At 32.1% G+C, this 14276-nt stretch overlaps 1 protein-coding gene across 2 annotated transcripts in view; it reads left to right on the top strand.

The window, feature by feature from the left end:
* Positions 1-13988, top strand: part of LOC106644921 (uncharacterized) — a 115253-nt gene extending 101265 nt beyond the window's left edge. For both annotated transcript variants that reach the window (XM_089598025.1, XM_089598024.1), the window contains 5 exons: positions 11615-12830; positions 12911-13191; positions 13293-13394; positions 13520-13654; positions 13721-13988. In XM_089598025.1, the coding sequence (XP_089454151.1) occupies positions 11631-12830; positions 12911-13191; positions 13293-13394; positions 13520-13654; positions 13721-13781 (1779 nt within the window). In that variant the 5' untranslated portion in view covers positions 11615-11630 and the 3' untranslated portion in view covers positions 13782-13988. The remainder of the gene's footprint in view (positions 1-11614; positions 12831-12910; positions 13192-13292; positions 13395-13519; positions 13655-13720) is intronic.
* Positions 13989-14276: the final 288 nt, after the last annotated feature.

Raw genomic sequence — 14276 nt, 5'->3', positions numbered from 1 at the left:
ATCAAACTGTGATTCTTGCGAAAAAAATACGCTATCAAAGATCCCTGCGTGAGAATCATTGACATTAGACCACGAGTCGAGCTCATCAAAGGTATTAGCTAGGCACAGCTGACAATCTGCAATAACAGGTTTCATCTGACAGTGTCAATATGTCAGACAAGTTGTTTTTTTTTTTTTTTTTTTTTTTTTTTTTTTTTTTTTTTTTTTTTTTTTTTTAAATGTTGCGTATTATCTAGGTTGTAAACAAAATGATTATTATTTAACATATTTTCATGAAGAGGAGCAGTTCTACCTTTTCGTGGTAAATATGGCTATCAGTGAGTCCACGGTTTAAAAATACTATAAGATTATTCATTGGTTTTTTGAGTAAGTATGAAAATATTACGCCATGCTTTTATATATTTTTAATAATGCAACTATTAAACGTATTGAGAATATAAAAGAAAAAAAAATCAGCGTGGTATAGCACTACCTTAACGGTGGTGTGGAAGTGTGTTAACAAATTATAAGGATAAAATAATTATTAAGGGAGTGGTGAAAAATGTCTGAAGAGGGTTAGAACAACAAGTATTGGAGCATTGCTCAGACTATGCTATTAATGAATTATAATCCTTCACATAGACTTTGAGGTAGAAGGCAAAAGGTTTCACACAAAATCTAATACTCAAAATAAGTGTTGTGTGATTTAATATAAAATACTTTTCTTTTTTAGTCCTAAAGTATGAGTCACATTATTTTTTACTTTAAAATGGTAGTAACTAATTCTAAATCGCATAAATAGAGCATAATCTGTTAAAATTTTAAAAACAATTGACGGAATACTTTGTAGCTAAATACATCTTAATCCAATTTTCTATTTCAAAGAAAATTCTGAAAAATTCCTTAAAAACCCTTTGATTGACATAACATTTTTGAAATTATCATTAGATATTGGAGAAGTAAAGTGGGTAATTTCAAATAAATGAAAAATAACTGATGTTTGTTCCGATATTTTTGGTAAAGATATTAACTTTTCAATAAATAATGTTACATTTACTTTTTATTAAAAACATACTTAATTATTTAACAATTGAATTCTAAATCAAGTAAAAAAGCAATGAGAACATATTAAAGCATAGATCATGCTACTTACAAAGGTGATAATAAATCTGTTAGTAATATTTACATAGACTTTTCAATTGAATTTCTAAACAATAGTTGTGAAGGGTTATCTCCACAAAAACTTCATTTAAAAATTAGAACAATTGTTATGTTGGTATGAAATAATGCAATTAAGAAACTTATTGACAATCAAAGATAAAATAAACCAGCGCGTCACAGCACTACTTCAAAAATAGTGTGGAAAAGGACGTTAACAAATTATATAAATAAAATAATTTCTAAGAAAGTTATGAAAAATGTCTGAAGAGGGCTAGAACGAATATTATAGCGTTGCTTAGACATTGTGTTTAGAAATTGTGAAGAGGTAAAGGTAAGTTTTTAAAAAAGTGTAGGGAAAACTGAAAAGGAGGAATGGAAAAAGTAGTTTAACTGAAAATGACATGATAACCCACTTACTTTTACCTCATTTAGAGATGCAACTGAAGGGTGACTGGAGATATTTCTTTAAAAAAGTGAGGGAAGCTTATTGGGTTATCTGGTTGTAGGATCATATAAAAAAAGGGTAGTGAGAATGGCTGAGGGAGGGGGGTAGAGGGGGGCTAAACAAAAATTTAACCCAATAAAAATAATGTAAAAACCGATAAAATTTAACTTTATTAAGAGGGGGTGGTTGGAGGGCTCTTTAAAATCGAGCGGGGGACTGAGAGGGGACGGAGAGGAGGCTTTAAAGAAATGTAAATCAATAAAAATAAAGTAAAAACCAATGGAAATTAACATATATAGAGGCAGGTTGGGTGTCTGAGGGAGGCGGGGGTTGTGTGGAGTGATCCTTAAAAATTATTACATAATATATGAAGATATACATATAAACTTTTTCAATCATAGACTTTGTCAGCGAAGAGCGTTTCATTCACGTCTCAAATGTTTATTAACAATTCTTCTAACAGTTTAACAACACCGTAAAATCCAACACATTAAGAGTTAATGTCCATCACACAAGCATGATTTGTGCGCCACCATGCATAGTCACGAATTTGGTTAATTTTTACTGGTCAAGAGTTATGAAGTCAGCTTTCGTATTCATCATAAAAATTAAGCTTCGGATGTGATTTTATCAAAAACAAACGAGAGTTGTCTACTTCACAAATGTTCAGCTCTTTAATAGCTGTAATTAAAACTCTAGTAAAATCTTGAAAAGAGGAGTTATCAGTCATTAGTTTTTCATTTATTAAGCTAATGAAGCCGTACATATTTCTAAGTTTTATAGAATAACGATGCATAAGCTTATAAATGAATCTCATACAGTTACTGGTGATACGGAGACGCTTAGGCTAGTGAAAGTAAAATAAAGTAATTAAAGCATGATCACTACAACTTTTTTGTCAACCCAAGGTTCTTCTGCTGGCAGACTTTCGAAGTAAAGTTCAAAGTAAATAGGAGATTTTACGCTGATAAAAAATTTATCAGGGTCATTAAGTCATAGATTTTTATTATTTAGTTGAACGGACGTTATACCTCGAAAGGCAATGTTCGCAGTACTTTTCTTTGAAACTACATAATTTCAACGAGCAGTAGGGTTTACAGTTTAAATATCTGAACATCTATTCTGTTGTCCCACGGAATAAGACGTCAAGTGCAGTCAGAGTGAATTGAAGAAAAAGAAAAAAACTGAAATTATAAAAAAGTGATGGTATTAACATTTTTTAATAGCAAAAAACCGATTATAAGGCGATTAGGCAATAATTAATTCATTTCCACTATTTCCACCATTTTTACCATTTATTCCTTTTACGTAAGGCAACGCTATCTGGAGGGATAAAGATATCGATACTAGCAGAATGCTTAGCCCTTTATGGACAGTGATCTAAAATAAATGTTTATTTGGACAACAATGTATCTTTAACAACTAAAATAAGTTTTTTCAGCCCCAAGCAGAGTAATCATAGCAAAAAATGTTTTTTTTTATGATTTCGTAAATCAAAAGTAAATTTATCGTATAAAATACATATAATGTATGAATGAGTACAATAAATATTACTTTTTAGTGTTTTGCTCCTTCAATCTCGATACATGTTCAGCGTCAGTTTCTTGACACCTAAAATTGTATACATTAGACTAATTTGAAGTTCTCCTTCCAATCTGCCCTCTTGCGAGTTTTAAAATGGTTAAGACTTTTGTGAGCCCTAATGGCTGTTTTTTTATCAACTTCGTTGAGTTATAATATATTTATTAGCAAAGTAGTTCAACGTCTGGTAGCCGAAAAAGGACCCGTGAGCCAAACTCTTTCTGGACTTAAGTTTCCAGCAAACGTCACTACCTAGATACTTTAGGGTGATTTTCTCCAGCCTGCTATTGTAGCACCATACTGATCGAAAGGAAGACTACAATGTTTGAAGCGTTCGAATTAGTTGTACAGCTTTTTCCCAACGTCTCCTGGTATTACGCTGAAAACGTTAGTGTCTAAATTACCTTCATTTTTTGCAGACTCAGTTATTTTCGTGATCTAAGGTGTGGAGATTGGATTGTGATGCTTGCCGGTTGGAGACTGTCTCGTTTCCTAAAGTCTATTTTTCCTTCATAGCTGTTAGGTTCGCCCAGCGCAGATCTTGAAGATAATCGGTGATTCCTGGTTAAATGCTTAGAGTCGAGAGGGTAATATAGGGTCGTCACTCACCGGGGTTCCCAGCCTTGCAACGAACAACTCTGCTCGTGATGTCTGCCAGTGAATGACTGACTTGGTTTAATAGTGTCCGTCTTTAGTTAACATAATCTTTTAGTCGACGAATCGTTTTAAAAACAGTAGTAAAAATGTATTTGTTGGCTAGGTGGTTCAAACTTACGTGGCCCTTAAAGGAACCGACGAGATCGATGGTAAGTAGATAACGGAATTACTTATAATTACCCTGAAGGGGAATTATTCTTAATGATGTAGAGCTGGCTGCGGGCAGCTTGACTCTTACCCTCAAAGTCTCTGTGTACAGAGACCGTGATAGAGGGAGGTATACCGCTGACCAAAGAATATCTTCGGGTTGTTCCCCGGTTACCCAACTACTCATGGTTAGTCGGGAAAGTGGGCCTAAAGAATACCTTCTCTATTGGTATGCCGTTGGGACGACCACTGAGAACGAGACCGTTGTGACTGCCCGAATTCCTCAGGGCTGTCTTCCCTAGCTTGTGAAGTAAAAAATTTTCTGACGGCACCAGGTTATATGGTGGAATATCCATACAATTCTGAAGTGTTGGAGCAAATTGTGCTCTGGTTTGACACGTCTTCTGGTATTCCGCTGGAGACATTATCGATTAGATTATTGTGTTAATGGTGGCACTCGTCCAAACTGGAGGTTCAGGGATGAAAGTAGACCTAAGTTACTTGCCCATTGGAGAAAAGCGTCGTCGGTAACCGGGATACCCAGCAGCACAGCTAACTCCTCCATTCTCGATGCAGTTTGATGTACTGCTCGAAGGCCACTGCTAAAGTTGGGTGGACGCTCCGACGTATTATAACCACACTTATTTAATTCTGTTGCAGATAGCTTCGATTTTATGTCGATGCCACCTAGCTGATCCTTCTGAACTAACGTTAAAAGCTGTCGTATTTTTTCAAAATTTTGAGCTTATTTATAGATAGTGTTATTTTATTAACTTTTTCACAATAAAAATCATACTAAAACCATCTAGGAAGTGTCAAGAATCAGTATGCAAAATTTCAGCAGGATCGGTTGAGTAGTTTTCACGGTTAGTGATTATAATGCTTTTAGCGACTTTGCTTTGTATATTAGTAAGACTACAAACTTTATTTCCAAATATGACTATCTGTATACATTCCTTTACTTGCACATACGCACACCCACATACCTACTTTTTTTTATTTCGTTCAAACAAATTTTATAAAAAAATTTATTAAAAACAATACCTTCAAACAACATAAAAATGTAAAACATTAACTTTTTTAAAACAGCCTATTTTTAACATCCAAAAAAAATCATCGGTAAAATCATCTCGAGGTATGGGTGTTATTATACATACACCAACATACACCCACATATACGCACAGGAATATTTTTTTATATCTCTGTACGTTATGTTACAAAAAATTTACCTATCTCTTAAATTTTTTAACTTAAACAATGCTGAGTTATTGATAAACACCAATACATAAACATTAATTGTTTTTAAAAATTGGTCCTTAATCAAATCGATAAAACTAAAATAAAAGAAAATAAGATCGTAAGACCTTATGTAGTAATACAAATTTTAAAATGAACCAGAAGTCAGTGGATGCTTTGATTCTAAGGCATGCAGTCATAATTATGTATTAGATAACATCAAAGTGTAAATATACTTTTTATAAAACGATATTTTATATAATTCACTGTGGTGTACTAGAGGAGGTACAATTATCGCTTGAATGAGGATATTAAATAATAGGGTGTGTTTTCCGTAAGTTTTTAAATATATTTAGTAAATAAACGGTTATAAAAAATGTAGTCAGTACATCAGAAAAGTTCAAAGTATAGTTATAGCACGACGTGTTAGTATGTGGACAGTACGAGATTGCCCACTTTCATCGAATCTTCCGATTATTTCAAATCAACTATCTACGCTGATAATATTTTTAACGTCGCGCTTGAACTTTGCATATACGCTCACACACTGATTCTTAGTCACGTTTACGATAAACACGGTTTTAAAAAGCTAATCTTGCATAAGGTAATATTGTTAGCCAGTTAATGTACCTTATTTCAAAAAGTCACTTTATAGGCGAAAAAAAAATTTTTTGAAAAAATAAGATGCACTAAGAATCTAATTTATCATCCATGGATCCTTGCATGAATAAGCTAATTATAAAAAAAGATGCAAGTGATGTAAAACTTTGTTTAAAACAATTTTGAAAAAAATGAGAAATTTAATAACCAACTACATGTTCATTTTAAAATCAAAAAACTAAAAAATTTTAAGTAAAGGTGCTACTAGAAACTATTATTTCGAAGTTTTAAGTGAAGTTATTTAACTTAATGGATTATTTGTTAATGTTCGTAAAGGCATTTAAAAATGAATAAATAGATAGTGAACAAATGTTTGAATTCAAAAAAAATTACAAATCTCAGAATAAGAATGGGTAAGTGGATACGGTGCTTGGCTGGTGTGCGTAAAATCGCGAAGTTGAATCCTAAGAGAAGCGTTTTAGGAATTAATATTCTCAATTCTTTCTTAGAGATTAGAGTTAAAAATTCGATTCTGTTACATTTTTCTTAAGGGTGAAAATTCTGGAGTTCTGAATTTTCTCTTGTGCAGAACGTGCTGGATCATTACACTCATGTGTAACTTCAAAAAAATTGGCCTTATTGGATCAAATCGATCAATAAATTTATAAAATATTCAGATACATTACAAGAAATAACTCGTCATTGTGTGTTTCGTTATTTCATACGTCACTTGAAAATATCACCTGTGATTCAAAAACTCTGTTTGCCTGAAACAACTTTGTATTAATTATTGTACGAACTCATGCGCTTAATATACTTATATAAATAAAAAAAGTCGTGCTCTCTTTGACATGGAGCACGCTGGTGCCTGGCTCGATGATCGGGGGAGAGGAAAGATGGAAATAGACGGAGGAGCACTAGCCTGATTTAATTTTAATAAATGTGGTTTATTAACAAAAACCCGGGCTAGCTAAGGTGCAAAAGAAGAATATACATAAAAAAACCGCCCACCCTTGGTACTATAAAAAAACTGACAATAACTTAAATTAACTATTTCTTTAAGCTTGTTAATTATTATACCATCGAAAAATTTTTTCTCATTCATTATTTTTTTTGTTAATCGAATCAATTTTTTTTGTACCTAATATCTGTTGTAAATTTTTAAGATCATAATTTTCAGGTTTAACACTATTTTACTAGTACCAGTTTTTTTACTTAGAGCCTGGATGAAAAGTATCAGGCTATATTATAAATAAAAAAACAAAGAAAATAAGCTGCGTTCGATTCTTGCAGAATTATTGCTAAGAGTACCAATAAAATTTGAAAAGTTAAAATTTTCTCGAAACGAGAGGTTTTTTGTGTGTCAGTAAAATAATTTGGTATTCATATAATTTACTGCTATATGTAAAATATCTGGCTACATTTTACGTCAACACTTTTTTTCAATATTTATTTATCAAGATGCAATAATTGATTCGCCAAGCTGCAGTGTCAACATACAAATTTTAAGTAAAAGCTCGAAAAACAAGTGTTAATCAATTTTTTTAATTTTAAATTTTAAATTGTCAACTCACATCTAATGTTTCTAATTATATTTTTATAAGCAAATTTTTATTTGCAAAAAAAAGGTAATTCAGGACCTAGTGCAATTGATAGAGAATCATCGATAATGCAAAAAATCCACTTTCCCTCAGACATTTTTTCCCCCATTATAAATATTTCATTGGGACTTGTAATATTTTTTGGGGGTCTGGCGAAGAAAAAAAAGAAATTTTGGCTCAGTGCACGCCGTGCTGGCCGTTCCCCTCTCTCTTCTCCCCGACTAGCAGGCTAATATACCTATATATAAACGTACCTTTGCATTAAACCTTTCGCGGCCGTTTTTCTCGAGATTTTAAGTTGGTCAAGATCGAGAACATAATCGTTATCTGCGTATTTTTTTCTCCTCTTTCGAATAGTGTAGGTCATTTTTTGATACGCATTACCGTTCGGTAGATATTAGCATTTTTTATAAAAAAAAAAACATAGATTTCATGCACTTAGGAAGCTGAAAATTTTACCAACATTTTCTACGATCTCGATTTACCTAATAATTAACAATGCAGACACTTTAAGCACCAGATTATTTAAAAGCTATTTTCACTGATCTATTAAGATCTGTTCCCAACCCTCTGTCATTGCTTGACCTTCACATCTGCTTCTCTCTGCTCCGTCTTTAATGTTTGGCTACCACTTTTGTTACTTACTTCATAATAACGCGGGCCCAGTCAATCGTCGCCAGTCAGTGATCTTAAAGTTATCTAGAAATTACTTACCTACACCACTTATTTTTAAACTTGTTTTCAAAAAATTGTTATCCATAAGTATAGTTTTCATACATAATAACGTTACTACGTCTTCAATTCAGTCTTTTATTATTTAAATTAGACACAAAAACAGTTTTTTTTTTTATACATCAGTATTATACAACTATGCTGCTAGCCCAAAGACCTAACCTTTAAACGCTTTATTTTGATTCGTTCCTATATAAGCTGACCGTGCTGTTATTACTACGACGGTTTGAGCTCGTTAATCGTTAACGAGTGACAGGTTCTTACTTTGATATCTTTTAACAATTAAGGAACACTGCTTTTGTAATCTTTACTCTTTACTGAAACTTCAGTATTGCCATAACAGCTGTTTCGGTACACAGTAACTTTCTCAGTTGGCTATCAAATTCCAACTAAACTAAATTACGTTGCGTTGCTGTATAATATACATACTGAATGCAGAGTCAATACAGAATAATACAATGTAAGTATACGTCATTTATTTATATAGTGGTAACATTTAAATTTTAAATTTAGTAAAGGTAAACCACTGAGATCTAACTGGCCCTTTAATAGTCTGCCTAAATTTTTGAATTTATTGATTTCCAATACTTTTAAAAAATCTAGTTTTTTTACTTTTATTACAAACACGTAGGATATCATAGTGATCATTAAAAATATGGTTAAATTCTATTAAATGACCAGAATACGTTGATTTGTCAGTTTTACTGTTAAAAGCACTTTTATGTTCTTTGTCTCATTTTTCAAATGTTCTACCCGTTTGGCCAAAATACAGTTCATCGCAACCTGGTGTGCCACAATATCTCTTGTAAACGCCTGATTTCTTTTCTTTATTTATTTTGTCTTTGTTGTTTCTTTTTTAATTGTTTGGAAATTGTTATTTGTCTTGAACGTTAAATCAATGTCATGTTTTTTAAAAAATTAAGTAATTTTATAAGTGTGTGTACTGGTGTAAGTTAATACCGTCGATCATGATCCTTCACAGATAAGGGGAAGACGTTGTCTATAGCCTTTTTTCAGTTTTACTTTATTAAGTATCTTATCTATAATAACTGTGTTATAGCCATTATTGAATGCTAATTGTTTAATAATGTTTAGTTCATGATCGATATCTGATGGCTCTACAAGTATCGTTAAAAGTCTATGCACGAAAATGTAAAATGCAGCCATTTTATGTGAATGTAGATGTAATGATTTATTGTGAATGATGATATCTGTGTACGAAGGCTTACAGTAAATATCAGTTAAAACTCGATCATTATTTATGATAATAGAAAGGTCTAAAAAATTAAATTGGTTATTATTTTTGATTTCTAATTCAAACTGTATGTTACTATATAAACTATTAATAAAATTAATTTTTAAAAATCTAATTCTCCGAGTACCCGTCAAACATACGATAATATCGTCTACATATCTATGCCAAAACAAAAAATATTTAAGGAGTTAATGATTGTTCAAATGAAAGTAACATTGCGTTATGTGGAAAATTTATATTCTTAATTCTATTGACTAATTCAATAGAATTTTTTATACTGTAAGTTGATACAAACTGTGTGTTAAATAAAATGAGGTTAATTAATTTCTTAGATACTTTATAAGATGGAGAAGTGTTATAAGATAAAACCGGACGGGTAGAAAAATTGTTTTCCTGTATTTTTATTAACGAAAAAAGTTTTGGAATTTTTGAATTTGTTTGTACTATTGCGTGGTATGAAAAATAATTTAGTATGCAGTTCTGTCCATACAAAATTATAATTTCCTTTTGAAATTATTTGTAGGGTCTTTACTCAAAACTTCGAAATTACTTAAAATAACAAAATCATTCGTCTTTGAAATATAATCCGCACAGTCAGTAGCAACTAAAGTCGGCCCCTTATCTGCTCAAGTGATGATAACATCATACCTTATTGTTTTTTTTTCGAATACTTGAGACTGTGTTGAGGTAATGTTTATTAACCGGAGAAGTATTTGATGTATCCTTTATATTGCTTGCTAAAATACGTTTTTCTTTTTCTTAATTGTTAAGAAGTGTATCCTGCAGACTATTTACATTGTTTACAATAACTTCACATTCAACTGCTAAATTTTCTTTTATATAAATGTAGTCATCAACGTTGAAGTTAAATTTGAAACCTATTTCAAAAGAGTAAGTTCATTATTGGTAAAAGTATTGTATAATTTATATTGTATATTGTGGTACACCAGGTTGTAATAAATAATAAATAAACGGGTACAAGGTTTGAAAAACGAGACAAAGAACATAAAAGCGATTTTAATAGTGAGACTGACAAATAACCGTATTCTGATCATTTAATAGACTGTAACCATATTTTTAATGATGACTATGATATCCTACATATTTGCAATAAAAGTAAAAACTAGTTTTTTTAGAAGCAATGGAAATCAATAAACTTAAAAATTTAGGCAGACCATTCAACGGCCAATTAGATCTCAATAGATTACTTTTACTAAATTAAAAATTTTATTATTACCACTATGTAAATATATGACGTATACTTCTATTGCATTACTGTGTATTGACTCTGCATTCGGTATGTATACTATATAGCAATGCAACGTAAGTTAGTTGGAATTTGATAGCCATCTGAAGAAGGTACTGTGTACCGAAACAGCTGTTATGGCAATACTTAAGTTTTAGTGAAGAGTGAAGATTATTACCGCAGTGTGTTTTAATTGTTATAAGCATGACTCTTTATCAAGTATCGACCAATACTATTGATTATAATATATTTTTACTGAATAATATCTGCTTCTTAAGTTAAAATCTTCATTTTGATATTCTTAATATGTCTCGTTCCTGCGTTTAAGAAGTGTTTTATATAATGCTGTTTGTTATCTACTTTTTTTCGTTTCTTTAAGCCTGATACGCTAAGTCTTATGGGTAGTTGTTCGTATATGTCAAAACACAAAAGCTAATGAGAGAAAACTTTTCGAGCATTTACACCTACGCTTTACCGCACAGGTTTTTTCATTATTTTAAACTGATTTTCGTTGATTTTAACTTGTTTAAATTAGTAACGTAATTACTCTCGATAATTAATGAGTATAACTGCCTGGTGGACAAACATTTGGTTATGTAGTAAGTATCTTGACTCTTTTAATAAGATCAATACTAAATTTCTGAGACGATTTCTGTCTCACTAACTTGAAACTCTGAATTGTGTTAGTAGTTGTCGGATGTATGGGTAAAAAAAAACTGTATATGTTTAAAGAGACAAAAAAAATAAATAAATGAAAACTAATCTTTTTGTATCATGTAATGTGCTCATTTATAATTGAGCAATTAAAAAAAAACCAACGAAAACAAAAGTTATGAAGACACTTAGAATAAAAAAAATTTGCGAAGTGAGCGGAACATAACTAGTTTTAAAGAAAATTTTAACTCTTTGCCGTACAAAATTTTCTGCCAATATTATAATTTAACTAGGTATAATAAATGAAACCATGTTGCAGATGTTTCAAGTGTTTGATGGACGAGAGAATAGTTCTACCACCCACGCTGATTCAAATTGATATTCACGTACTGATTAAAGTTATAAATGGCTGGTCGTGCTTCGAAAATGTGTCACAAGCAGTTAAAGACTTATACCTCTGTGGCGTGATATATCTGAGCTCGTTACAAAGTCTAGAAGAGTTCCGGGAAACCGTTATCAGTATGCTCTCTCTATGCCAGAGCCCTTATCAAAATGAAGAAATTGAGAGAAGACGGCTAGATCTCTGGACTCAGCTTACTTCAGACACGATTCAACAAATGAATCGTGAGTATCTGACCTTAGCGACGGGAAAAAACAGCTCACGCAGCTTTGCCTTTTACAATATTAGACAAAATCCAGTTATTAGTGAGACGCCCCACGACATTTACGAGTATATAAATCAGTTAAAGCAGGCAGCCTACAACCTTGGTAACTTTAACTTAGACGGTTCTGAAGTTGCTAACGAGTACTACTGCCCCATAGTACTCGAGAACTTGGTTCAACTACTTATTGAGTTTCCTTCTTGGACTAAAATATTTGTAAAAAAACGGGATAATGCAACCCTCGTATCAACTTGTGCTTTTAAACACTTGACTACTCTTACTGAACTCAAGGAACCCGTGAGTCCTCCTCAGTTTTTCATGTACCACCACGAAAAACTGGGTGTGCTTATGCATCAAGGCAGATTTAGCATTAACAAACTTAAAAACAAAATTGGCATATCAGAACGCAAGTCTCGCAGCTCTCAGAACCACGCGCACCTCTCTCAAGAGGTTGTGACCAGCAGCATCATGAGCAAAAGTTTTAGCAGCCCCAGCAGTATAGATCACCTTCCACACTCTGTGTACGACAGTCGCTCCGAAATTAACGTTCCGACTGAAGATCTAACGGTTCCTGTGCCTGTCCTTCAGCATATTAGTGAAATCCTTCACGAGGTACCTCAAACTAATAATACACATGCAGGACAAGCAAGGAAACCAGCTTCGTCACACCATAAGCCTAACGAGCTAGACCTACTGGATCTCAAGAGCGCCGTAAACTCAGCTATTTGCTCTCTACTGGATTTTGACGAGTATGTGAGCAACGTGCTACTCCCATTAGTCAAGCCTGGTTTTGAACCTGCCATTTGCAAGACCCTACTGGATTGTTGTATGGAAATGAAAACCTATGAGTACTTTATCGGAAACATTGTTGAGGTGAGTTTGAATGTGCTTAATTATCCCGCTTTACCGCCAGCGCTCTACTTTTTATACTTTTCTATTTTATTTTATTTCAGCGATTCTGCATAATAAGTGAAGGTTTCTCCACTGCCTTTAAGACACTTTTTATAGAATGTTATAACACTGCTGAAGTCATGGATAAGAATGAGATTAAAAATTCGAGCAAGCTGTTCGCCCACCTTTTACAAAAAGATTCTATTTCTTGGGATTGTTTTAATGTCGTGAAGATAAATGAGAGAGACACAACGCTAGCCAAAAAAAATTTTATAAGGATTCTCTTGCAAGAACTAGCAGATCAGAAAAGCGCATCAAGCTTGGAAGAAAGATTCAAAGACAAGTTACGGCACTTTACCACACTTTAATCAAGAGAAGTATATTAACAATAAAAAAAATAATAATAATACTAACCGATTTGTACCTTATATTTAATTTTCACAGAGAACATAAAACAGCATTCAAAGGACTTTTTCCCACTGAGAGCCGAAAAGATGCAGCTTTTGCTGCAAATTTTTATAAATCTATTGGTCTCAAAACTTTAAGGTAACAAAATATCTAAAATGTATTTTTACTTTGATAATAATTTAATTAACTATAAAAGGCACTTATTCACTAATAATAGTGTTTCAACATAAAAAATAATAGTAATAATTAACAACTACATTTAGGAACATGTTAAAAGTTACTACAAAGAAAGCACTGGCATCCGAAAAAGTTTTTGTAGACAATTTGATACAAAAACGTTCTCCTAGTGTTTCAAGCAATACCTCTGATTCCTCTTCTGATTTTATTTTTGAGCTTAGGTAAAAATTTATGCGTATGATACTTCAGCATTTTGTTTGAATATTTCTTGAAATTATTTTTTTCAGAGTAAAAAAAAAAAATGGAAAAAAATGCACTTCAAGTAAAAGGAAAACAATTTTAATGTAGCAATTGATGTCTCAACTGATTTTTCAGTAGGAGGCATTGATATTATTTTTAAATTAAGATGCAATGACGTATTTTTTCGAAGACCTTTTCAGACGTACTGATTTTTATGCTATAATTTACCAGGCAATAATGAATGGTAAGTTTCAACAGCGTTGGACGTCTTTAACCACATTTATTATTTATGTTCACCATTAAGCTTTCCGTAAATTGTATGAATAAAAATAAAAATACTGTTTTATAATAAAGTTTCAGACTTGTTATTAATTACTTAAAGAATTATAGTACATTACGCACCAAGGAAAGAAAGTATGCCATTTCCTCCTGAGTGTGGATTGCCGTACTTTCTTTCGAAAGCCCGTATACGATTTTTTCTCTTCCTTTACTGGAAATACGACGTTTTTCCTTGTTTTCAGGAAAAAAAATTAAACATAATCTCTCAAATAAAAATCAGATTTACTGCTTATTAGGAAAAGTATTTTGCTTTCCTCTGAAAAG

Source organism: Copidosoma floridanum, unplaced genomic scaffold (assembly GCF_036245765.1).
Source record: "Copidosoma floridanum isolate Cflo_tuat_1 unplaced genomic scaffold, Cflo_Japanese_pri ptg000004l, whole genome shotgun sequence".
NCBI classification, from domain to species: domain Eukaryota; kingdom Metazoa; phylum Arthropoda; class Insecta; order Hymenoptera; family Encyrtidae; genus Copidosoma; species Copidosoma floridanum.
Note: the sequence above shows the minus strand (reverse complement) of the source record. Positions and strands in the feature narration are given on the sequence as shown.